This window comes from Anguilla anguilla, chromosome 9 (assembly GCF_013347855.1).
Source record: "Anguilla anguilla isolate fAngAng1 chromosome 9, fAngAng1.pri, whole genome shotgun sequence".
NCBI lineage: Eukaryota > Metazoa > Chordata > Actinopteri > Anguilliformes > Anguillidae > Anguilla > Anguilla anguilla.
In genome coordinates, this window is record NC_049209.1 from 7,893,782 (window position 1) to 7,918,342 (window position 24,561).

At 51.0% G+C, this 24,561-nt stretch overlaps 1 protein-coding gene across 12 annotated transcripts in view; it reads right to left on the reverse strand.

The window, feature by feature from the left end:
- acaca (acetyl-CoA carboxylase alpha) overlaps positions 1-24,561 on the reverse strand; it is a 77,287-nt gene that overhangs the window by 49,865 nt on the left and 2,861 nt on the right. For all 12 annotated transcript variants that reach the window (XM_035433468.1, XM_035433457.1, XM_035433458.1 and 9 more), the window contains 25 exons: positions 21,403-21,535; positions 20,750-20,888; positions 19,813-19,922; positions 19,260-19,341; positions 19,038-19,136; positions 17,667-17,773; positions 16,597-16,707; positions 15,766-15,975; positions 15,493-15,663; positions 14,038-14,199; positions 13,647-13,810; positions 12,839-12,989; positions 12,210-12,313; positions 11,812-12,039; positions 10,981-11,131; positions 10,755-10,889; positions 10,311-10,457; positions 9,726-9,914; positions 9,289-9,389; positions 8,512-8,600; positions 4,977-5,101; positions 3,698-3,811; positions 2,747-2,860; positions 2,099-2,188; positions 1,473-1,591 (listed from right to left, as the gene is read on the reverse strand). In XM_035433468.1, the coding sequence (XP_035289359.1) occupies positions 1,473-1,591; positions 2,099-2,188; positions 2,747-2,860; positions 3,698-3,811; positions 4,977-5,101; positions 8,512-8,600; positions 9,289-9,389; positions 9,726-9,914; positions 10,311-10,457; positions 10,755-10,889; positions 10,981-11,131; positions 11,812-12,039; positions 12,210-12,313; positions 12,839-12,989; positions 13,647-13,810; positions 14,038-14,199; positions 15,493-15,663; positions 15,766-15,975; positions 16,597-16,707; positions 17,667-17,773; positions 19,038-19,136; positions 19,260-19,341; positions 19,813-19,922; positions 20,750-20,888; positions 21,403-21,535 (3,345 nt within the window). The remainder of the gene's footprint in view (positions 1-1,472; positions 1,592-2,098; positions 2,189-2,746; positions 2,861-3,697; positions 3,812-4,976; positions 5,102-8,511; positions 8,601-9,288; positions 9,390-9,725; positions 9,915-10,310; positions 10,458-10,754; positions 10,890-10,980; positions 11,132-11,811; positions 12,040-12,209; positions 12,314-12,838; positions 12,990-13,646; positions 13,811-14,037; positions 14,200-15,492; positions 15,664-15,765; positions 15,976-16,596; positions 16,708-17,666; positions 17,774-19,037; positions 19,137-19,259; positions 19,342-19,812; positions 19,923-20,749; positions 20,889-21,402; positions 21,536-24,561) is intronic.

The following is a 24,561-nucleotide window of genomic DNA, read 5'->3' on the forward strand; positions in this document are numbered from 1 at the left end:
CAGGGGCTTGTGGGTCGTTCTGGCCGCCCACGGCTAGCGGACGCAGTTGCATCAACGCGCCAGGCAGGCGAGGGACGTGCCTTTTTAGCTGCAGGCAGGTCTGAGCAGGCAGCGTCCTGCATCGGTATCACTCGTTTCGTTTCAGATGGATTCCTCTTTACGAGAGAGTGGAGAAGGTTAGCGTTTTAGGTTAGGCCGGGGTTGACCCTGGATCTGTCGCCGGATTCCGGAAGGGCCCGGCCTGCGCGATGTGGGGGGGGGGGCGGGCGCACACGGTTGCCCGCGGCAACGCAGGACTGACCACACACACGCTTGCTCAGTGACGGCGCTCCTCTCGCACATGCAATCACACGTAATCTGATGTAATCTGATGTAATCTGTCCCCCATCCCACCTACTTCCTCTGAGTCCCTCCCTGCACTGCCTCGTCAAGACTGGCCTAAATACAGATCGCATATACGCAAACCAGATGGCCAGCTCCACGCTCGTCTCATTACAACGTCTGCCTCTGCCGCTGTCCAAACAGAACAGTGCTCTGGTGTTCCGGCTTCATGAATATTAATTTAATGACGTGGCCACACGCAGAAATGGCTGGCGTAACCATGGAGACAGCACCAGAACCTCCTGCAATCGACTAGAACCTCTTGGAACACGAGGGCGGACGGATCGCAGGAGCTGACCATCTGTGTTGCACGTAGACAAATTGCGGTTTTAAAGCCAAAGATTCGGCTGAGCCAGGAACATGCAAATCTGCGCCGCCTGCAACAGGCCAGCATCGCGAGTCCGGCAGTCGGGGGGGGGGGGGGAGGTAACAGAAAGAAGAAAACTAAAAAAAAAAAAAGCTAGAAACAAATGAAACGTAAAATTAACAAATGAAAATGGGCACAAACACATCAGTCGCCAAAAAGGAGCAGGTCATATTGCAGGCGCGAATCAAACAACAGAACACACACACGCAGCGCTGCGCTCATGACGACAAATTCGAGTGAAGAGGGGACACAAAACTGGGCCAGTGAAACCCGGGGACCAGTGACAGAAATCATGGCTGATGAGGTTTCTCATTTTTTAAATCGGGCCTCTTTGCACTACAAATTCTTTTTTGGGCTCTTTTAGGGTCTCCTCACACCTTAAACCTTTAAAGTTTGGCCCACTGACGTCTCCTTGAGGAGAGCGGAGAAAACGAAGGGGCTGGCGTCAGCGGAAGTAGGCCGGCCGGGTCTCTCCACAGTCAGAGCACAGGAAGAGGAGGACCGCCGGCTCCAGCCGCGAGCTCGCTGCAGAACAGACCCGCCGCTGCGTCCGCTATTCTCACGCCACTCGCTTAAATAAATCACAAAAAAAAAAAAACCCTTTCCCAGAGCGGTAAACGCCAGTGGCTCTCGTGCGCTCGGACGGGAGATGGCGCCAGGCCCCAGGCCCCGCCCCCCCCGCGTCGCTCTGAGGGCGGGGGGCACGGCAGTGCATCGTGGGTACCTGTTGGGGTGGGAGGAGGGCAGCATGAACTGGAACTCCACGATGCAGGTGTTGTCCTTGAGCTGCCGGTGCTGGACGCTGTTGAGCTCGTACGCGATGTAGGCCCTGCGCACGTACACCTGTCCATCAGGGAGGGAGTGGTCAAACACCGAGGTGCGGCAGCTGTTCCTCAGATCTCCATTTCCCCTCCATCTATCTGTTTATCTACTTGCTGCAGACATCTGGATTCTGAGCCAAAATGGTGGTCCTCGCCATGATTATTACGATTTACTCAATTTAATAATTCGGATGAAAACAACATGCTTTATTGCTTAGGCTTCATTATCTCCCCACCTAATCACATATTTAGTAATTTGCCTTTGTCTGGAGGTGGGATTTCCAAGAGCTGAAGAAAATGCTTTGAAAATCGAAACAAATGGAAAATGTATCCAAAGCTAAATTTGCATTAGTCATTTACTGAAGGTCACCCTGCTTCCCGAGCCAGTGGTCGTCCGGACACAGGTACAGACTCCCGCCCCCTGTGAAACACATTCCACCCCCCCCCCCGCACCCCACCCAAACCCCCTCCACCCACCCCTGACACGGCGGTATCGGCGATAAGACACAGGTCAGCCGTGCCCTCTCACCTCCAGGGCAGCCATCCTGACCACCTGGTTGCTGTGGTAGAAGAAATTGGGCAGCACGTCAAAGATGGACGTCTCCGACAGGATCAGTTTCTGGGAAGGGAGGGGGAGAAATGTACAGTGAAATCAAACAAAAAAAAAAAAAAAGTGTTCCTGCAGAGGCCAGTCACTGATCTGAGAAACAAAATTATAAGATGTGATTTTTTTCCCCCTATCCTACAAGAACTAATGTCCAAAGGTGCAAATTTATAGACTCTCTTCTCTGTGTACCATTATACCAGCATTCATATACCCTTCTTATCCTGATTATTCATTAGTAGGGCCACTAGCTTGTCTTTATCATGTTACCCACAGAGATTTAAACTTGCGTAACAGTTATCCCCCTAGGGGTCCCAGTAGGCCTTCAAACGGCACAGTAAGGCGACTGAACGGCTAACTGACATTCTGACCTGAGGCCCTAACACAGAGCAGAGGGACCCGTGTCCCTTTCTCCGAAATACTACGGTCCTGAAAAGAGACGAAGGCAATGCAAGGTTTCCATTCGGCCGGGTGCTGCTCAGGTTATGTTAGCGGTCAGGCTACGGGGCTACACGTCAGCGCTGTGGGGGCAGTGATGTCACGGCGGGTCCAGTGGGCGGGGCCGACGGGTACCTGCAGGTTCTCGATGCAGAACTGGTGGCCGTACATGTCGATGGCGGAGAGGAAGATGGACTCCACCTGGTTGTGCCGCAGCTCGTAGGAGGGCAGGTGGGAGGCGATCAGGACCTGGGGGAGGCGGGACGGACCAAAGTCAACGCCCACTCTCAGTTTCCATAACAACATCACATCTTACAGTCACATTCATAAGATCTCATTTACAGTTAGGGCGGGGGTATGTTATACGAGGGGCGGGCTCCCAATTGTTCTTTTTTTCCAGATCGGGATCAAATCGTAAGAAAACCATCGTTCCGTCCCAGCTGGCAAGCTACGTGATACCATTCCGAACCCATCCGACTGGTCTGTGGGCTCCTGACAATTTTTTTGACGTGTCAAAAAAATTCAGGCACAGTCGGTTTGAATTTGTCAGGTGTGAGAGGTCACGTGAGCCGATTCTGCGTTTCAATTCCCGTCGACCAATCAGGAGGTGGCTCCGTGTGTGACGTTTTGCCCGCTGTGCTTTGCCGACTGTAACGTCATCTGACCCGATCGGGAGTTTGTTTAGACTATGCTATCATCCAACCTGGTTGTCACAATCTGAACCTCTTTAAGTGTGAGAAGGCATCCAAACTCCCAATGTCATAACCCGTGAGAGAATCACACAATGGCAAAAAGGCACACCTTGAGCCTAACTTATCACGTTGGGAGTGCATTCCTCTTTGGCTGTGAATGAGGTAAATACTTAATTTCAATTTTAATTCAGCTTTTTAAAAAGTTGGCTTTCCTTAGTTCTCATTAGCTAAATGAGTTAGAGTCGCATGGTCTGAACCAAGCCACTCTCACCCCTGTCACTGACAACACACATGCCCTGTGGTTCCCCCTGCTCTTCCTGGCATCTGTGTGCTGCGATAGGGCCAATCTTTCCCAGACCAAACAGGAAACAGGAAGTGCGGAACGAGGCCTCACCTGGCGCGCGCGCAGCGCCACCTTGGCGTTGGTGGTCTTGCTGAGCTGGGTCAGCTCGGTCAGGATGGCCATCAGCTCGTCCGTCAGCGTGGGGTCTCGGCCGCACAGCTGGTCCTGGAGAGGAGAGAGAGAGTGAGCGCAGCCGTTACTGCCGACGGCAACGCCAATCAAACAAACGCCAATCAAACAAAAACGCCAATCAAACAAAAACGCTCAGGCGATAGAAGCGTATCAAAAACAACTGAGAAAGTCAACCCTGAAAAAGGCCACTGTATGCGGACGGGGGTTTATTAAAGGGGTGCCCGTATGTATATCTGTGCGTGCGTGTGAGTTGGGGGGGGGGGGGGGGGGGGGCTCAATTTTGGATGTGTGACCCTCACCCGGGTGTTTGCGCTGAGCGCAGGGGGCCGGGGTGCCGGGTGAGGGGGACGGGGGGCTGCTGGGGGGGGACGGGGGACGGGGTGGGGGGGTGCTGTTACTCAGAAAAGGCCTCACACCTCACTGACACACCGCAGTAATTACACACTTGAGCGGCTGGGCCGGGAAGGAAACTGGAGGCCGAGCAGGAGCCCAGCTGCCACTCTCCCTCCCCATCAGCAGAGCCCTGATTACTGCCCCCCCCCCACCCCCCCTCCTCAATCCTCCCAGGAAATACCGCTTTGTGTCCCGGTAATGAGATTCTCTCACACCCAGACTTATTTACAATACCAGGCAGGGGACGCCGAGCACAGAGAGAGAGAGAGAGAGAGAGAGAGGAGGGGAGAGAGAGCGGATCGCCGCCTATATCACTGCCCCATTACGACCTCTCAAAATATCAGCAGAGAGAGAGAAAGATTAGCAAAGAGAGGGAGAGAGAGCAAAGGAGATAGAGGGAGAGAGAGAGAGAGAGGGAGAGAGAGGGAAAGACTAAGAAAGAGAGGGAGAGAGGGCAAAGGAGATAGAGGGAGAGAGAGAGGGAGAGAGGGTGAGAGAGAGGGAGAGAGGGAGAGAGAGGGAAAGATTAGGAAAGAGAGGGAGAGAGGGCAAAGGAGATAGAGGGGGAGAGAGAGAGAGAGATAAAGAGAGAGAGAGAGCCAGTCCGGCCTTGTTGAACATGAACTTGTTGGTCCTCATGTTCTGCATTGTATATATCGAGCGACAAAAGACAGTGACAGAGCCCAGTGACAGTGCACACACACACACACACACACACGCTATTTAGAGCCTCGGCTCCAGAAGGCCTGTTGGCCCCTCCCCCTCGCCCTGTCACTTTCTCAGCCCCGCCCCCAGCCCCACTCACAATCAGCATGGTGACCAGCAGGTTCTTCTTGGTGACCTGGGCGTGGGAGAAGATGTAGTTGAGCACGTTGGCCATGTCTCCCTTGTTCTCCTCCCGCAGCGTGAACACGCACTTGTCGTAGTGTCCTGCAGACCGACGCAATTAAACACATCAGCGTGGGGTGTGCGCTGGCCGCCGCCGCCTCTCCACCGGGGACACGGAGGCTGTGAAAAACAGAGCCTCGCTCGCATTCACACGCTCACACATGCTCTCTCCCTCTCTCACACACACACACACACACACACACACAGGCACAGCCAGACACTCACAAACACACACACACACACACACACACACAGGCACACACACAGATACACGCACAGCCAGACACTCACAAACACACACAAACCCAGATATACGCACACTCATATACACACACACCCAGATACACACACAGCCATACACACGCACACACCTAGATACACACACACACACACACACACACACACACAGATACACGCACAGCCAGACACTCACAAACACACACAAACCCAGATATACGCACACTCATATACACACACACAGCCACACACACGCACACACCCAGATACACGCACAGCCACACACACGCACACACCTAGATACACGCACAGCCACACATACACACACACACACATAGATACACGCACAGCTACACACACACATACACCCAGATACACACACAGCCACACACGCACACACCCAGATACACGCACAGCCACACACTCACATACACACACATGCACACCACAGACATCTCTCCCTCACACACACGCACACACAGACACACAACACACTAGGGTTGTCAAAAAATATTCAAAGTTCAAATATTTTTTTTTCATAGTTCAAAATGAATTTTGAGAGTTCTAATCTTTATTCCAGGTTCTGCATTTTGTAATCAATATATATTTTGTGTGACTCAAGCACCAAATCACATTTCTGAATGCAAATGTATTTTCATAACGTAACATGGGAAGCTATCTTATGTAACGACCTCCGTCGTATCACAACAAAGAAAACAATCAGGCTAACGTTAGCAACTGTCAACATAGCAGCGATAACAACAGCAATGTACTTACGGGCTATTGTGCATTGTGCTTACTGCAATGCTGAGCTATGATAAATTACATCACTGAGAAAACTTGCTTTATATTCTGGGTTAATTTGTTGAAACTGCTGATCAGTTTCATAAGTTGACGTAATGCACAATTGCACATCGTATGAACAGCACGGGAAACGAAAAACATAATATTATGAACAATGTTGTCAATGTTCAATTGTGTTGTACTACACCCTTGTGGATGATAACACTTTGGCCGATATTAGTGCATCACTGCATATTGTTATACATATCGCACCTAGCAACATACATACTTATGCAAATTACATTTGAATTCATACCAATTTTAGAAGGTTAAATTCAAACTCAATTTCCTGCCACTGACAGCCCTAACACACACAAACACACACACACACACCACAGGCACACAGACACAAAACCATATAGCAACAGATACACACACAATAATAAACAAACACATCCTCACCCAAACACACACACACAAACATACACACATACACTGAAATACATACTCAAAAAGCACATAACATTACACATACAAACACAAACCCACAAATACATATGTGCGTATGCATACGCGTGCATGAACATACACCCACGCGCGTGCACACACACGCACGCACGCACACGCACAGACCCAGAGGCGCACAGACACACAGACACACACACACACGCACACACAGACACTCTCTCACACACACACACAGACACACGCACACACGCACACACAGACACACGCACACACAGACACTCTCACACACAGACACACACACACACACACACGCGCGCGCAGCCTTTAGCCAGCAGTGGGAGGGAGGTGATTAAGAAGTCAGCAGAACTGGGTCCTGCAAGCGAAGCAGGGCAGTGACCTGGATTTCACTTTGGCTGTCCGCAGGACCTTCCCAGCGTGCACGCGGCCCCGCGACTCACTAAAGACCCCGGTAGCCCCGGCAACCGCCCCCCCCCCCCCCCCCAGCACGCTTAAAACGCACTGCCAAACGCCACGGAAGAACAACGGTGGGTCTGGGCCGCGGGTGAAGCATATGCCCGTCAAAGACGCTGCGAGACTCGGCTTACGCCAGACAAGGCTGAGGTTGCCCTCAATTTCACAGCGACGCACAGCAGCCAATGGCCAACAGTCATTCTGATGCCTATCCTGTTTTACCCATTAACTAATTATCTGAGAGAAATTACTTTGGCTCAGCTCAGGTCATTTGTTTTATGTTAAAATCGTGAAATGAAAAAAAAACCACTTACAGGGGGTTCTAATGTGGGTTTTTTTTTTTTTTTCCTTCACATTTTTGGTGAACATGACATCATCGTTGGAATTCTTTGGCTGTTGTCTTAACAGCTTTTCTTAAAAGTTAATGAATATAGCGGGCGAGCCTGGAGCCCATCTCTAAGTCAGCTGCGTGACTGCGTCAGTCCACAAGGACACCAATTGCAGAAGCAAATGTATTTTTATTTGTGGCAGAACCCAAAATGGAATTAACTCTGAGAAGATTACGTTGGGGGGGGGGGGGGGGGGAAGCAATTAAATTAACCGTGAAAGTCTATTCATTTTATTCCAGGAACATATTTTTCAAGGTATATAAGGAAAACAAATATTGACTGAAGAACAAAGGCAGATGCTGGTGTTTGCGCTTGGCGGCGCCACACTGCCATCATGTGGAGATGTGCAGGAACTGCAAACTTAGCCTCCTACAGGCCGACCGACACACTCAGGCATCAGGGTGAAATTAAAGGGATTACAAACAAATTCCACACATCCACCGCTAATCCTCTCAGCCCCCTTCATGCGATGGGTTCGGAGTGTTTCTCCTCTGGAAGTAGTGACGCCATATGGTGTCAGGCGACACTAAGGGCATAGGTTGTTTAGGGAACTAAGAAATAGGCCCTCGCAGATAGGATGGACATGGGTACCAGGTCAAGGCCCCAGAGGGTATCTAAACCAGGCTAGAAGACCAGTGGGTGGTGGGTTGCTGTACCGCGAACTCGTGTTGTGTTTCAGTGACCTTCCCGCTGGCTAGTCTGACTTACAATAAACTTTTACTTTCTTCAGTAAAGTGTTTGTTGTCTTGGTGAGTTCCTGCATCGTCCTGACTTTTGACTCCATGGGAAGAAGCTAACGCATGCTAGAGAAGCTAACACAAAGAAGCTAACACATGCTAAAGAAGCTAACACAAAGAAGCTAACACATGCTAAAGAAGCTAACACATGCTAAAGATGCTAACACAAAGAAGCTAACACATGCTAAAGATGCTAACACAAAAAAGCTAACGCATGCTAAAGAAGCTAACACAAAGAAGCTAACACATGCTAAAGATGCTAACACAAAGAAGCTAACGCATGCTAAAGGTCCAGCGGTTCACAGCGGAAGCCTGCATCGCGAGGAGAAGCGAGAGGTCGGAGGTCAGGGGGTCGGGGGGTCCTCACCGTTCTGAAACTGCACCTCCACCTTCAGGTACTGCCGGAGCAGGTCCATCACCACCGCCTTCATGTGCCCGCGAATGCCGCTGCGGTACCTGCAGGCCAGAACAGCCGCGTCGTTACCAGACACCGCGAGAAAGAGAGGGGGTCTACAGGTACCGACAGTATGAAGCTCATTTACCTGGTGCCTTATCAGTGCCTCGCACTGTTTGCCATTTGATTAACTGGCAGTTAAAACAACTTAATCGAAAAGATATCTTCATGCTGTGCTTGGTGATTAAACCAATGTTGTCATTACATATTAAACTTATATTTTGAGTCAATGGTTGTGTGTGGTGAGAGATGTTTACATTTCCAATGAATGCACAATGACAGGTTTCGAGTGAAAGACTGTTTGCATTATAAGTGTCACCAGTTTTGAGGTTTGTACTAAGAGTTGGGAAAATATGCCACGCACTAGTGAAAATAGTACCAAGTCTATTACGAACATTTTCAATAAAGGAAAATCTCTTGCATTGATAGAAAACGTGTGTGTATGCGCTAAATAATAGCAACAAGCAATACTCTCCAACAACAAACACCAGGGCTGTAGAAGGATTATGATCACATGACCAGGCAACAACCCTGCTCACTCATTAACCCCTGCAAGTAGAGCTGCTGTACACATGCTAAATGCCAGGGTTGGAGGGGTCCCACACAAGTGGGCACATGCCCAGCTCTCCCGGTAAGGGGCAGTCAGGCCTGTGGAAGGGGCGGCGGGCATGCGAGCGGCGCCAGCCTTACTTCTGCACCAGCTGCACGATGCTCTGGGTGTTCATGAAGAAGACCTCGCGCTCGGACTTGCGGTTGAGGGTGGCCGCATGGCTGTCCAGGATGTTGGCGATCTGTAGTGCGCAGGTGAGCTCAATGAGTGCTAATGACATTCTGCTGCGCACGTTACCGCATGCCACTGCTGAACACTTGGTGTGTGTGTGCGTGTGTCGATCTGTGCGTGTGTGTGTGCGTGTGTATGTGTGCTCGTGTGTGTGTCTGTGAGTATGTGTATATATGTGGGTATGTGTGTGTCTGTCTGTGTGTTTGTGTGTGTGCGTCTATGTGCCCGTGTGTGTGTCTATGTATATGTGTGTGTCTGTGCACGCAAGCATGACTGTGTGCATCTGTGCGCTGGTGTGTGTGTGTGTATGTGTGTATCTGCGTGTGAGCGTGTGTACGTGCCGTACCTGTTGGCTGGGGAACTGGCAGAGCACAGAGGTGATATTGCTGGCATACTGGGCCATTTCCTTTTTGATGGCTTTCTCCACGGCGGGGGGGATGCGTCCCGACACGCTGGTCATGATGTCCTGGAGCTCCAGCAGGGGGAGCGAGGGGTCCCGCAGAGTCTTCATCAGCCGCTCCACCCACTCCTTCAGCTGCGGAGACAAACACACACACACACACGCACGTCCACGCACACGCACACACACGCAGGTGCATACACACACGCACACGCACACACACACACGCAGGTGCACACACGCACACACACACGCACGCACACGCGCACACACACGCGCACACACACGCAGGTGCACACACACAAACACATATTCACGGCTTAAAACGTGCACATTGCCTGAGGATAAGCATGCGAGGAATCTGTGTGTCTGTGTTGTGCAAGAGACAGGAAGTCTGCACGTGCGGGTGTGTGTGTGTGCGCATGTGGACATGCGTGGGTGTGCTCGTATGTACATGCACGTGTGCAGATCCCAGCTGCGTGCGGGCCTGGGAGAGTACGCTGCAGCAGGCCTTGCGTGGGAGTTCCTCACCCTGGTGCTGAAGAAGGGCTCGGGCAGGCAGAACCCGTTCATGATGTGCAGCAGGTGGTCCAGCGTGCTGTGGAACACCCGGTGCAGCTTCTCCCCCCGCAGGGCCACCGACTGGATGCGCGGCAGCGCCCCCGTGTGGAGCTCGGCCTGAAACGCAGGCGCAGCGCTCTCACGCGGCACGCGGACTGACGCAAACTTACAACTTCAGCTCAACTTCCCGAGGGAAATCCCATAAGACGGTTACAGGTAAAATTATTCAAACAGGGCAAATGCATCTTGGAAGATGAGAGACGTTCAAATTTTTCAGTTCAGAATAATCCACTTTTAAACATTTCTGCAGTTGTAAAATAAATAAATAAATAACGAACACATCGGGTCCGCACGGAGCAATAGGAGCCCCCGTGACCCCTGACCCCTGACCCCTGACCCCACAGATGCACACACCTGCTGCACCCTGCTGGGGTCGTCCAGCTGCAGCTTGGCGATGACGCAGCCCGGCTCCAGCACCGCCCCGGCCCGCTTCACGTAGTGTATGCAGCCCGACTCCACGGCCGTCAGCGTCATCACCATCTTCATCACCTGACGGGGGACGCAGACACGCCATTGGCTCCTCGCAAGGCGGGGCTTAACCCTGAACGACCTCGGGGCGGCCGACCCCCTAGCCACTCACCTCGATCTCGGCGTAGCACTGCCCGGCGAACACGTGACCCCCGTCCTCCACGGTGTACTGGATCAGCTTCCCGGCAGAGGGCGAGCGGAGCAGGGAGGGGTCGTTCTCCTTCTCGAACACGCACGTCTTATTCCCGATCGTGATCCGGTACCTGTGGGGGCCAGGGGAAACAGCACCAAGCTCAGCAGACTCATACTGCTCAGTACAGCACAGTGCAGTGTGAACAGGAGTACTTACAGAGCAGTATGAACAGGAGTACTCACAGTGCAGTATGAACAGGAGTACTCACAGTGCAGTATGACCAGGAGTACTCACAGAGCAGTATGACCAGGAGTACTCACAGTGTAGTGTGAACAGGAGTACTCACAGTGCAGTGTGAACAGGAGTACTCACAGTGCAGTATGACCAGGAGTACTCACAGTGTAGTGTGAACAGGAGTACTCACAGTGTAGTGTGAACAGGAGTGATCACAGTGCAGTATGAACAGGAGTACTCACAGTGCAGTATGAACAGGAGTACTCACAGTGCAATATGTACAGGAGTACTCACAGTGTGAACAGGAGTACTCACAGTGCAGTATGAACAGGAGTACTCACAGTGCAATATGTACAGGAGTACTCACAGTGTGAACAGGAGTACTCACAGTGCAGTATGAACAGGAGTACTCAGTGCAGTATGAGCAGGAGTACTCACAGTGCAGTATGAACAGGAGTACTCACACTGCAGTATGAACAGGAGTACTGTGAGTACTCCTGTGAGCAGCAGTAACCTCAGTACAGACTGTACGGCAGTAGTCCGAGTCGGGTGATGGATGTGGGGCGAGCTCGCTACCTGTCCACCTCCTCCTTCAAGTAGGTGGTGTAGCTGCTGCCGTCGTAGGACAGCAGCAGGCCTCCGTCGCTCAGCCGGTGAACGTCCACCTCCACGCAGGAGCAGTTCATGATCACCACGTAGGAGTTGGGCGACTGGCGCGTCACCTTCATCACGTACTTGGTGCCCTCGTAGATGAGCTCCACGTCCACGGTGTTGAGCAAGGTGTGGGCGGGTAGCACCTGACCTCTACACAGAGAGAGAGACACACACACACACACACACAAAAGAAGGATGAATGGATTTGAGCACAATGAGCTCTTTAAAACCTCAGACCAGACAGGACTATTTCCTGTCTGGTCTGAAAAGAAAGAAAGAAAGAAAGAAAGAAAGAAAGAAAGAATGAAGGCTCTCCGTACCTCTCCAGAGAGTGCAGGAAGTTGGAGACGCTGTTGCGCAGGTTGACGTCGGCCACGTGGAGCGCCCCGCTCACGATGCCCAGCATGGTGTCCGGGCGCTCTGCCTACGCAGCACAGAGACGCCACACCGGAGATCAGCGGCTGCAGCAGGCCAATCAGCACGCAGACCCACGCTATACAGCCAATCAGCAAGCAGACCCACGCTATACAGCCAATCAGCACGCAGACCCACGCTATACAGCCAATCAACACGCAGACCCACGCTATATAGCCAATCAACACGCAGACCCACGCTGCACAGCCAATCAACACGCAGACCCACGCTATATAGCCAATCAACACGCAGACCCACGCTGCACAGCCAATCAGCACGCAGACCCACGCTATACAGCCTAACATTAGTGCGCCAGCACAACAGACACAAAAGCAAATGTTCAGTCTGAGGAGGGATTAAACAGGCTCTTGTTCACATAGACACTTACCTGTAGATCACATCATTCTCTCTTTCCCTCTCTCCCGCTCCCTCTCTCTCACTTCCACTCTGTCACCCTCTCTCTCTCCCTTTCTCCCTCTCTCACACACACACACACACACTCTCTCACACACTCTCATGCACCAGTGCTCTTTACCTGCATCTTCTCTGCGATGAGCCGGTCCAGCCAGCCTGTGTCAATACTGTTGTGCTGGAAGCTTTCGGTCTCCAGCAGCTTAATGAGGTACTCTACTGTGGTCCTGAAGTCCCCTCGGATGGACAGCTCCTTCAAGGCTACCACCATGTTACTTTGGAGACACGCGTACAGACAGCACATTAGTGAGGATACACACAGAGGATACAGTCACCACGTAACTGAGAGAAGAGACACCATGTCACTCAGGGGACAGTCGTATGAACACCATGTTAGTAAGGGGACACAAACTGCCACCATGTTATGGAGAGGACATATAATCAACATTACTCAGGGGACTGTAATGCAAACACCGTGTTACTGAGGAGACACGCATACAAAGACACACATTCTCCAAAAAAAAAAAAAACTCTCCAAAGTGTGAAAAAAGTCACCTGAAAAACAAAAATGAACCATAGTACTAACCCTGAAGCCAGCTCCTGAACATAACCCAAACCCTCCCACAACCCATGAAGACTTTTCCAAGATGGGCGAAAACAATATGAATATACAGAACCTTCCCAGGGTGTATTCCTGCCCCTCACCCACTGCATGCTATGATAGGCTCCAGCACCACACCCTCACCCCACCCACCCGTGACCCCGACCAGGATTACGCTTGAGAAGTAACATAAAAAATCTAAACATTTTTAAAAATGCAAATTTTAATACTAACATCAAACAAAAAAAAAAGGGAAAAGACTTGGATTTTATCGAAAAAAAAAAAAAAAACAGAAGTAAGAGAGGAAAGGAAGCGGAGGGCAGACACTCACGAGATGGCCTCCTCCCGGTTCTCCCCCCAGGAGAAGCAGTGCCCGAACTGCGAGTCGGCGAACTCGTGCAGCCCGCCCGCGGCGGCCACGCTGAAGTAGCCCCACACATTCTTGTTGCTTCGGAAGTTCAGCTCCTGCACCGTGCCCGAGCTGGGCTTGAACCCCTGCCACACACACACACACACGCAGAGAGGCCAGCGTTAACCCCCCAACACACCTGGACACGTTTCACCCGCCGTCCAATCAGAAACCCTCCTCTAGGCCCCGCCCCCTGTGACCGCACCCGCGCGTACCTCGTCAGGGTTAACCCCAACACCTGTAACATTTCACCCGCCGTCCAATCAGAAACCCTCCTCTAGGCCCCGCCCCCTGTTACCGCGGCCGCGCGTACCTCGTCGGGGTTCTCGCTGGTGATGCGGGCGGCGATGACGTGCCCCCGGGGGGAGGGGGCCGTGGACAGGCCCTCGAAGTCGATGGGCGAGTCCCCCCAGGGATGCACCCCAAACAGCATGCGGATGTCCTTCATCCGGTGGAGGGGGATCCCCATGGCGATCTGACGGGAGCAGAGAGACCCGTCACCACAGCAACGACGGAGCACAGGGCCGACTCCCACCAAAAATAGCATTATGCAAGCTAGTGTACCGCCCACTATCCCATTTACCACATAGATTTCAGCAAAACAGAGTCTTCAATATTGTATTGCTGCATCAGTCTTTCTCTCTCCATTACTACACTTATTACATAAAAAGGCTCATACAAAAACCATGGACCCGGCTTTGGGCTTCAGATGGTTTCAGATAATTGGACATGACAAATTAGGGTGGGAATTGGATATATGCAGCCCCACATCGAGCGCCAAAAATTGTTTCGAAAAAAGGGTCACATAAGCTGGCTTTGATTAAGAAATAATTAGAACTGGTTTCTCTAAAAACCAATCCAACGAACAGGCCGACAGAGAAAACATCGTAGAAACGTCATAAAGAATATTCAGTGAGCTTGTGCGGTCAGTTTAAAAGCGGAGTTTCTGAGGGGGGGGGGGGGGGGGGGGGGGGGGGGGGATGCTGCATGCTCTCTTATTCCTGCTGTGATTGGTCAGCAGTCTGAAAGTAACGTGGGCCAGGGGCCCCACAGCACAGAGCAGAAGAGAGGAAACAGAAGTGGCTCTGTCCCTCGCACACGCTCACGCTGTCCTCTGGCAGAGGAACAGCTGACCTACATAGCGTGGTCACATGACGGCGTGGCGCAAGCCGCTTCCTGCGGCGCCCGGAGCAGGGCCCCTGCTCTGCGTGCCGCCGGTCTCCATGGTAACGGGGCCGGCGGTGCTGACGCTCGGCGGCGGGGACAATGAGGAGGCCGCTGGTGGCGGAGAGAGCGCTGGGCCTCTCAGGGGCCGTGGCCCCTACTGCTTACAGCAGCACCTTCACACAGCGGGGCCTCAGAGTGCCCTCTAATACAAAATGGCCTGGCTTCATTCACATACATGCTCTCTCTCATTCATAAACACACTCACTCACACACACACACACACACACACACTCACACACACTCTCTCTCTCATTCATAAACACACTCTCTCTCACACACACACACACACACACACACACTCACTCTCTCTCTCATTCAGAAACCCACACACACACACATACTCTCTCTCATATTCATAAACACACTCACACACACCCACTCTCTCTCTCATTCAGAAACGCACTCACTCACTCACACACACACACACACACACTCTCTCTCTCATTCAAAAACACACTCACTCACACACACACACACACACACACACACACACAGATTCAGAAACACACACATACCCCCCGGGGGGGGGGCTCAGACCCACCTGCAGCTGGGCGGCGGGCAGGTTCACGTCGGCCACCATCTCGGTGCAGGGGTGCTCCACCTGCAGCCGCGGGTTCAGCTCCAGGAAGTAGAAGCTGCCGTCCTGGCTGTACAGGTACTCCACCGTCCCCGCGCTCACGTAGCCCACCATCTTGGCCAGCTTCACCGCGCACTGCCGCAGGAGACAAACCGCGGCTCAAGCCCAGCACAGGCACAGCCAGCAGGCCCCCTTTAAAAATCAGCACTGACTCTGAGCCCGCAGGGGGCGGCCTACCTTCTCCATGTCCTCAAAGATGTCGGACGTGGCGATGGTGGCGGGCGCCTCCTCGATGATCTTCTGGTGGCGCCGCTGCACCGAGCAGTCGCGGCCGAAGAGGGAGATGGCGTTGCCGTACTGGTCGGCCAGGATCTGCACCTCCAGGTGGCGCGCGTGCTTGGCCAGCCGCATGACGAAGATGGGAGAGCCGGGGACCTCCGTCTGGACCTGCAGACACAGGGCGGAGAGGACGAGGGAGAGAGCCAGGTCAATCACCACAACCCCAGGAACACAACGCTGAGATCCAACAGGGCAACCCTAACCTGCCCCATTTGAATCAACAACAGAACTCTATTCACATATGAGTGCATTACAATATTAATTACATCACAATCACCCCTCTTCACTTACTGTGCTGTATATTACTGCTAATTGTATGGCCATCACTATTGCAAATGATACTGGTATTGCAGTTGATATTATTATTGCCACTGATATCAGTAATACAGTTGATATTGATATTGGACTCCATGGGTGTATTGCCGTTGATGTTGATATTGCGGCCGTTGTGGGTACTGTGGTTGATGGTGGTATTGCACTTGATGTTGGAATTGTGTTTGATGTTGATATTGCGGTTGATGTTGGTATTGCGATTAATGTGGGTACTGCAGTTGAGGTGGGTATGGTGGTTGGTGGTGGTATTGCGATTAATGTGGGTACTGCAGTTGAGGTGGGTATGGTGGTTGGAGGTGGTATTGCAGTCGCTATCGGTGCTGTCGGTGGAGCTGGTACAGACGGAGCTGCGGTGCTGTCGGTGGAGCTGGTGCTGACGGAGCTGCGGGGGCTCACCTGTCTGTAGAGGTTGGGGAAGTCGTCGGCGCTGTTGACCTTGCGGATGCCCTTTCCTCCGCCCCCCTCGGAGGCCTTGACCATCACAGGGTACCCCACCTTCTCTGCAGCCTGCAGGGGTGAGGGACAACGCAGTCATGCACTCCCCCTGCCTGACGCAGCCCCCCCCACGCCGTCACACACAGACACAGTCACAGTCACACACACACGCGCGCACACACACACACACACACACACACACACACACACACACACACACACACACGCTTTAACGCAGTGGTGCCAAAGCTCAGCTCTGGGGACCCCCCTGTGTATGCTGGTGTTCGCTCCAACCACAACAGCCATCCCAGAATTTTAACAAGCTGTTAATGTTTCTTAATTAGATGCTTTCAAGTTAAGAGGGATTATTTACGCTCTCAAGCAACACTATGTCAGAACTAGCTTTGCATGCCATGTAGGATAAACGCCCCATGTTCACACTGTGGGCCTCGTGCTACATTGCAAACAATTTTATTAAAAGCGGCAACAGATTTATTTAACTGATCAAGTAAAGGAACGCTGAATCAATAGGCTCCTAATTGGTGAAGGTGTGGACGTATGGCCACTAAAACTAAAACATTTGGTAGATAATGAAGAGTTCAAAGAAAAAGCAAATGATAACGAGCCAGCCTCCATTGTGTTAATAAGTTTGAGGAATAAATTACAAAACAACCTAAACATGTGTTCAACAACCTAATTAGGAGCCTATTGATTCACCTCAGTCTTTAATCTGTTCAGTAAAAACATCTACTTCCCTCTCCTTATGTAACCATTTGTAATATAGCACAATAAGCGCAATGTGAAGATTTTATTCTTCATGGCATGCATAAATATTCCTGACGTAATGTAGCTTAAGAGGGTAAACAATCCCGATAAACATGAAAAACACCTAATTTTTAATAATTGACATTTTGTTAAAATTCTGGGATTGCGACTGCAGTAGGAACAGAAGCCATCATGCACCGGGGGGGTCGCCAGGACCGAGTTTTGGGACGCGCGGCTTTAAACGCGCGCCGCGTCGCCGCGGTTACCTGCAGCCCGTCCTCCACGTTGTGGATGCAGCCCTGCTCGTAGAGTTCCGGGGGAACGTTGATCATCCCCTTCTTCAGGTCGCTCTCTGCCCAGTCCACGGTCAGCCCTGGGGGGGGGGGGGGGGGGAGAGGGGGGAGTTTCCATCGTGTCTTTTTAACACTCTTCACATATAAAACCTGCTTTCCAGGGAAACCCTGGCTGACACTGCGCGTGTCATCAGATCAATACGGATGCTGCACATTTTAGGCTTCACATATGGAATCTATGGGCTGGTTTTCCATACAAGGATTAAGCCTAGTCCCAAGACTATGTTTCCTTTTTCAGGGGGTAAAATGTTTTTAGTCCCAGACTAAATCCTTGTCTGGTAAACCAGCCGTATGCACAATAGTAAAAACGTATAGTACAAAACATACAAGCAGGAAATGGGTCAGCTATCATCATGCACTGGCATATCAGTGCATTTAAAAAAAACACACACACAAACACGCACGCACGCACACGCACTGGAGGGAAACTTCACAAAAAAATGAAATTTGATATGTTGCTTTCTTGCTCAATAGCTTAGTGCTGAAGGTATGCATCCAGAAAAGTCAAGAACTGGTTTTACAATTTGAGAAACGGCCGTTGCCTTCAAAACTGTTTCACAGTCTGCTGTGAGTACAGCACGTAACATTCCTCCACTAAATAAGCATGACAACCTGATCTATAGCTCAGTGTTTTTCTCTTCAGTCCAAATATGAACCTTACAGCTGGCAGTTACACACATTTCAGCCAATTAACGGTCTTGGGGAAATGGTTATATTTGTTAAGGGTAGTTAATTGTTTCGGTGATGTTGAAAGTGTAGCTGAAATGGAGTACTGGCCAACTGATTTAGTTCCTGTGATCCTCCATTCCCCAGAGTGCATGTTTGAAGCGCAATAAGGGCCTAGGTTGAAACCACACACACAGTATGCCACAAACAAGCTGTCCAAGTGTAGAAAGGGTACTACTAAGGGTACTACAACAGCTTAGCCAGGTAGCATGAGCCTGTATTACGCGGGCGTGCTATAAAGAATAATCGCTCAGCAGCAATTGTAGTTTTCTCTCAATTCACAGAGAAGTGGAGGTGGGGAAATGCATTATGAGTTTGTTTCACTGTTAAGACAGCCTGAAATAGATTACCACAGAATCACTCTAGAAGACCTTTAGTGGTCTTAATTAAAACTGATCAATAGCATTTTTCAAAATGGATACCTTCGATAGTAATAGGTACAAAACAATGTACTCGTTACGTTCATTAATGTATATATAACATGCATTTACATTTATGGTGCAGCTAGCCTGTAGCTAAACGCACTTGAGTGGGGAAAATACGAATTCCCAGGCTTACCCATTCCGCTCCAGGGCAGAGTCGGGATGCCGGCCGTCTGGGCCACGATGGACGAGGCGATCTTGTCCCCCAGCGCCCACATGGCCTGGCTTGGGGGGCCTGGCAGAGGGGGCACAGAGAGAGGGCACAGCAGCTGGTCTCAGCGTTCGGACAGCAGGAGAGTGTGTGTGTGTGTGTGTGTGCGGGTGTGTGTGTGCGGGCGTGGTCAGGGGGCTCTCTCACCCATGAAAGCGATGCCATTCTTGTGCAGCAGCTCTGGAAGTTTGGGGTTTTCGGAAGCGTGGCCCCATCCTGCCCACACAGCCTGCGGAGAGGAGCAGAGGGCTCTACAGCATGCACGCGCGGGTCCATACCGCACGCGGGTCCATACCGCACGCGCCCGCCCGCCAACCGCCCAGCCCAGGCAGCGCCGCACACGCACAGCACACGCGTCGCACACGAGCACATGCATGATGACATAGCTCAGGAGATAAGAGCGGTTGTCTGGCAGTCGGAGGGTTGCCAGTTCGATCCCCCGCCCTGGGCGTGTCAAAGTGTTCCTGAGCAAGACACCTAACCCCTAATTGCTCCCAACGAGCTGATTAGTACCTTGCATGGCAGCCTTTCACCGTTGGTGTGTGTGAGTGTGTGTGTGTGTGAATGGGTGAATGAGAGTCATCAATTGTAAAGCGCTTTGGAGAAAAGCGCTATATAAATGCAGTCCATTTAACATTTACCATCCATTAGATGAGAGAATGGCCGTCGGGCCCGACCAATCAGCCGGCTGCACACTCACCTGAACTGGGATGCGTTTGGCGATGTCCAGGATGAGCTCCACGTTGGCGTAGTTGTTGTTATTGGTCCCTCCTGGCACGGGCACGTAGTGGTCGGCCATTTTAATGTACTCTGCACACAGATACAGACACACGCACCCAAACACACACATACACACACACACACACACACACACACACACACACACACACGTGCACAAGCACACAAAACAAAAACATACAAAGAAGAAAACGATGTCGTCAACTGAAAAAGTGTGAGGCTTTTTTTCATCCTAGTCTTTATGTTACTCTGAAAAGATGGCTGTTGATGTCTGTGCGATGTTGATGGTAAGAAGATATTTGCAGTGCACACTCAGAAGGGTCCAGATAATGGGCAGTAATATTAACAGGAGAAGACCAGGAAGATCAAGAGGCAGTAGACAAATATCTCCACCTCCCCACTTTGCAAAATAATTGGATAGAATTCCAATAATTAATTTAATTGTAATTAAAGTAATTGTAATTTAATTGTAATCTCAAGGAAAGTTGTGTCTAAAATTATATTTAAGCAAAAGTCATCTTTTTGTGTAATTGTAGGTAAAAATGTTTATCCTTTTTTTGGTTTGTTATTCAATAAATGAGCAGATATTCACAATTCCTTTCTACCCTAAACTACAGGTGGCCAAAAACTTTTGGCCTGCACTGTATGCTGAATCTGACGCATGAACCTCAAGTCTGGCTTTCACAACACATGTAAGGACATGCAAAAGAGGCCCCGGGCAGCCTGGGGGAGTCGTGCCTGCTTGCTTAAACATACGTGTGAGAGTTCCTGTCACACTTCCTTCCGCAGCATTAGGCAACAGTTTCGAGGCTGGGGTCATCGTGGCCCCTAGCCTCCTCACCACAAACCCCCGCCACCCCCCCCCCTCCTCCCCCCGACAACCGACACCCTGCGCTCACCGGCGTTGGCCTTCAGGTCCTCGGGCGTCACCATGACGACGAAGCGGATGACGCGCTCGTTCCGGAACATCTCGTAGGCCCAGCGGCGTATGGAGCGCATGCACTTCACCGCCGCGATGCCGTTGTTGGCGATGAGCACCTGCGGCGGCGGCGGCGGCGGGGGGAGACGCGGGCGAGAGAGGGAGAGAGAAGGGTCAGCTCGCGCCCGAGTCTGGCGCTGCGCGGCGTGCAAGCGTCAAGTCAAGTCAAAGTTTATTTGTATAGCGCGTTTACAACAACCACAGTTGACCAACGTGCTCGAGCAAACTTAAAATACCAAAAATGAATACAAAAGTAATAAAAATGAGAATAAAAGGAAACAATAAACACGGCAATAAAAGAATTATATAGGAGATAAAAACAAGGTGACAAGCTCAACTCGAATCGAATGCCAACGAGAAGAGGTGGGTCTTCAGCAGCGACTGAAAAGATTCTAGGGTGTGAGCAGTTCTTATATGAAAAGGTGGGCTGTTCCAGAGATTCGGGGCAGCTACCGCAAAAAGGCTCAGTCGCCTCTATTTTTGTGCCTGGATCTCGGAACAACCAAGAGCGCCCGGCTGGCCGACCTCAGTGCTCTCAGTGCCCGCGTCCCGCCGCCCCGGCGCGCCCCTTACCTTCTCGATGACCTTGTTGCCCCCGAAGCGGGTGACGAATTCGGCGGGCGAGGCCACGGTGAAGTCCCGCTGCAGGTCTATGCGCCGCCGGTCCCGGCCCTGCTTCACCAGGTGCAGCCCTGACATGCTGGGCCTGGGATCCAGCACATTACATTACAGGCATTTAGCAGACGCTCTTATCCAGAGCGACTTACACTAACATTTACACAGCATTTTACATTGTATCCATTTATACAGCTGGATATATACTGAAGCAATTCAGGTTAAGTACCTTGCTCAAGGGTGCAACGGCAGTGTCCTAACCAGGAATCAAACCTACGACCTTTCGGTTACAAGCCCAGTTCCTCACTCACTGTGCTACACTGCCGGATTCATTTAAGAAACACAGAGGATTAGCCTGTTTCTGCACAGGGGAATATTCTCTCAGGTTAATCTACAGTAATAAAGGGGAGCGTATTTATGTTCCCAGGGTCCTATGTTCCCAGGAACATAGAACCTTGGGAACATAGGGCGCTGGGAGAGCACATATGTAGAGCTGGGGAACATAGGACCCTGGGAACATAGGACCCTTTGTCATGTTCCCATTATGTGCCATATAAATCTGGGGACTCTGGGAACATAGGAATGACCCCTAATAAAGCAGCACTTTACACTACTGTGCAAATAAGAGTCCTTATAGAAACCCAGTACCGAGCCAGCCACATGCTTATGCGCGCACACACACACACACACACACACACAGACAATCAATCCTACACAAACATTTATCACCCCTCTGTTTCTTCACTGTTCCTGAAAACACAGAAAGGGTTTCTTCTGAAAACCTTAGAACTGAGCATGGTAGATGTTGTAAAGACGTTCCACAGAACAAGCAAGTCTCCATCCCTGACATTCATAATTTGTCCAAATATCCACTGAAATTCATGCGTCATCACCTTACAGGCCAAACTGGAGCTGGTACTACCAGGCAATCCATTTGAGTAGTGAAGCATTATCAAATCTGTTTTGCTAATTCAGTAAAATACAATCTCACAGAGATGTTCTAATGCAAATGCAAACCCACCCCTTTCTGCAAAACATGCTGCTGCTATTCAACAGAAAGTGATGACTGTGAATGAGGGGGGTGAATGAGGCTCTGTCTGCGCTGACCCCTGAGACAAACCACGACAACAAATCTCATTGTCCCCAAAAGAGAAAAAAAAAACCCGCCTGGCGTAAACTTAAATGTCATGCGTGTCGTGGCAATGGCTCTCTCTGCATCTCTGCCAGTCTGAGGAACAGAAAGGCACTCTGTGTCATTGGGGAGGAGAGGGGGTTCTGACCGTATGTGCGGGCTTGCATACAGAGCAGGCCTCTGCAGCGAGCAGGAAAGGGTTAAATCCTGGAGCAACATGCGCCGCGTGAGCGGCGAATCCCATTGGGGATACACTCGGGAGGCCACGCCTACACTGCAGCCGGGAGCCAGTGAGACGGGGGAGGAGGAGGAGGAGGAGGAGGAGGGAGCAACCCTCCACGCTCAGCAGAAGGTGTGTCTGGATCCCTGCCTGTGTTTGGCCGGATCCTGTGGCCTGACTTTGCAGCTGCACGGAGGGCTGGGGTCGGCATGAGAGGGGGCCGTCAGACCCAGTGGGTAAACCAGGACCCTCCTCCTCCTCCCCCTCCCTAACATCCATAAGAGCCCCCCTACTGGGGTTACACAACACTCAGTCCAGACTGCAGAGGTTATCTCATCCCTGCCAGGAAGGGGAATGTCGGAACAGGGGGATTCCTTTGTTCTGTAATTCCAGTCTCATCCTTATCAATATTCCACCCCCCCCCCCCCCCCCCCCCCCCACCACCACCACCACCACCACCACCACCAAGACTCCTCCACCAGTAATGTTAAAAGTGTCACCTCCTCTACACAAGACATGGCTGCTGTAGCAGAAAAGCGGAACATGTACACTGGAACATAGACATGCTGGAACTACGAACAGACCAGCAGGAACTCACAGTGCATCTGTAACCGTTACCGAAACAATAACTGCGTGGAGGACAAAGTGCGTCAACCCAGTTATGATGCTAAAAGGTCATGTTGAACTTTGATAACCAAAATGTATTTAAATATCTTTCTTTTTTATCTATTGGCCCACCAAATTACACATTTGCACAGGTGACAAAGGGCAACTGTGCTTACGGAGCTATCTTTTTTTTTTTTTTTTCCAGTGGAGTGACAAAAAAATGCACTTGTTTTAAAATAGCTAAATAACACCAGTTGAAGAACGACGATTTCACAGTTAGATTTTTCCGTTGGCTAATGTTTTTTGTCTCTCAGATTAAATGAATGCAAAAGAGCATGTGCCCAAACAGCATGTGCATTCATGCTAATCACACCGTAGTCTCACGCACAGTGGCTCAGTCGTGTGAGCAGTATCATAGAGTAGCATTTCAGCACATTCTGTTCAATACATACTACGGATACGTATGGATAAAAAAAACCAAGGCCAATCAAACAAATATCATGAAAATGACACTGAAAAATACAAGCGCGATACGATCTTGTGCCACGGGAGCACAGATCACCAAAATAATTAAAACATCCCACTTTTCAACAAAAAAAAAAAAAAAAGAAAGCTTGAAAGAGTTGAAAGGAAAAATAATTTGCTTTGCCTCCACGTCTACCTCAGGCTTCACACAGGTGTGTGTAGCCTTGCTTAAGCGATAGTGCGTGGACTTTCTACCTGCCCGCTGCTTATCACGGAGACTGAAATTAAAAAATGTTCGGCCAGGCGCAGGTCGCCTCAGCCGGGGCGGGGTGCTGCGTTGGGACCGCCGACCGTCAAGCAGCGAAAGCAGTTTCGCCAGCGGCCAGCGGTGGAATTTTAACAGACGCCGGATAGGGGGATCAGCTAAGGGAAACGAAACCTGCTCTCTGCCCGGCCTCTTCCCTCTCTCCTCTCCATCTCTCCCTACTCCCACACTGCAAAATCTGTCAGAATTTTAGCCACTGCGACCTCTCACCCCCTCCCCTCCACAGTCATGGTGGGACCTGCACAGCAACACCACTGCAGAAATGCGTTTCAGACTAACGTGAGTCATGCTGAGAGAGAGAGAGAGACAGAGAGAGAAAGAGGAACAGAGAGAAAGAGTAGAGACAGAGAAAGAAGGAGACAGAGAGAG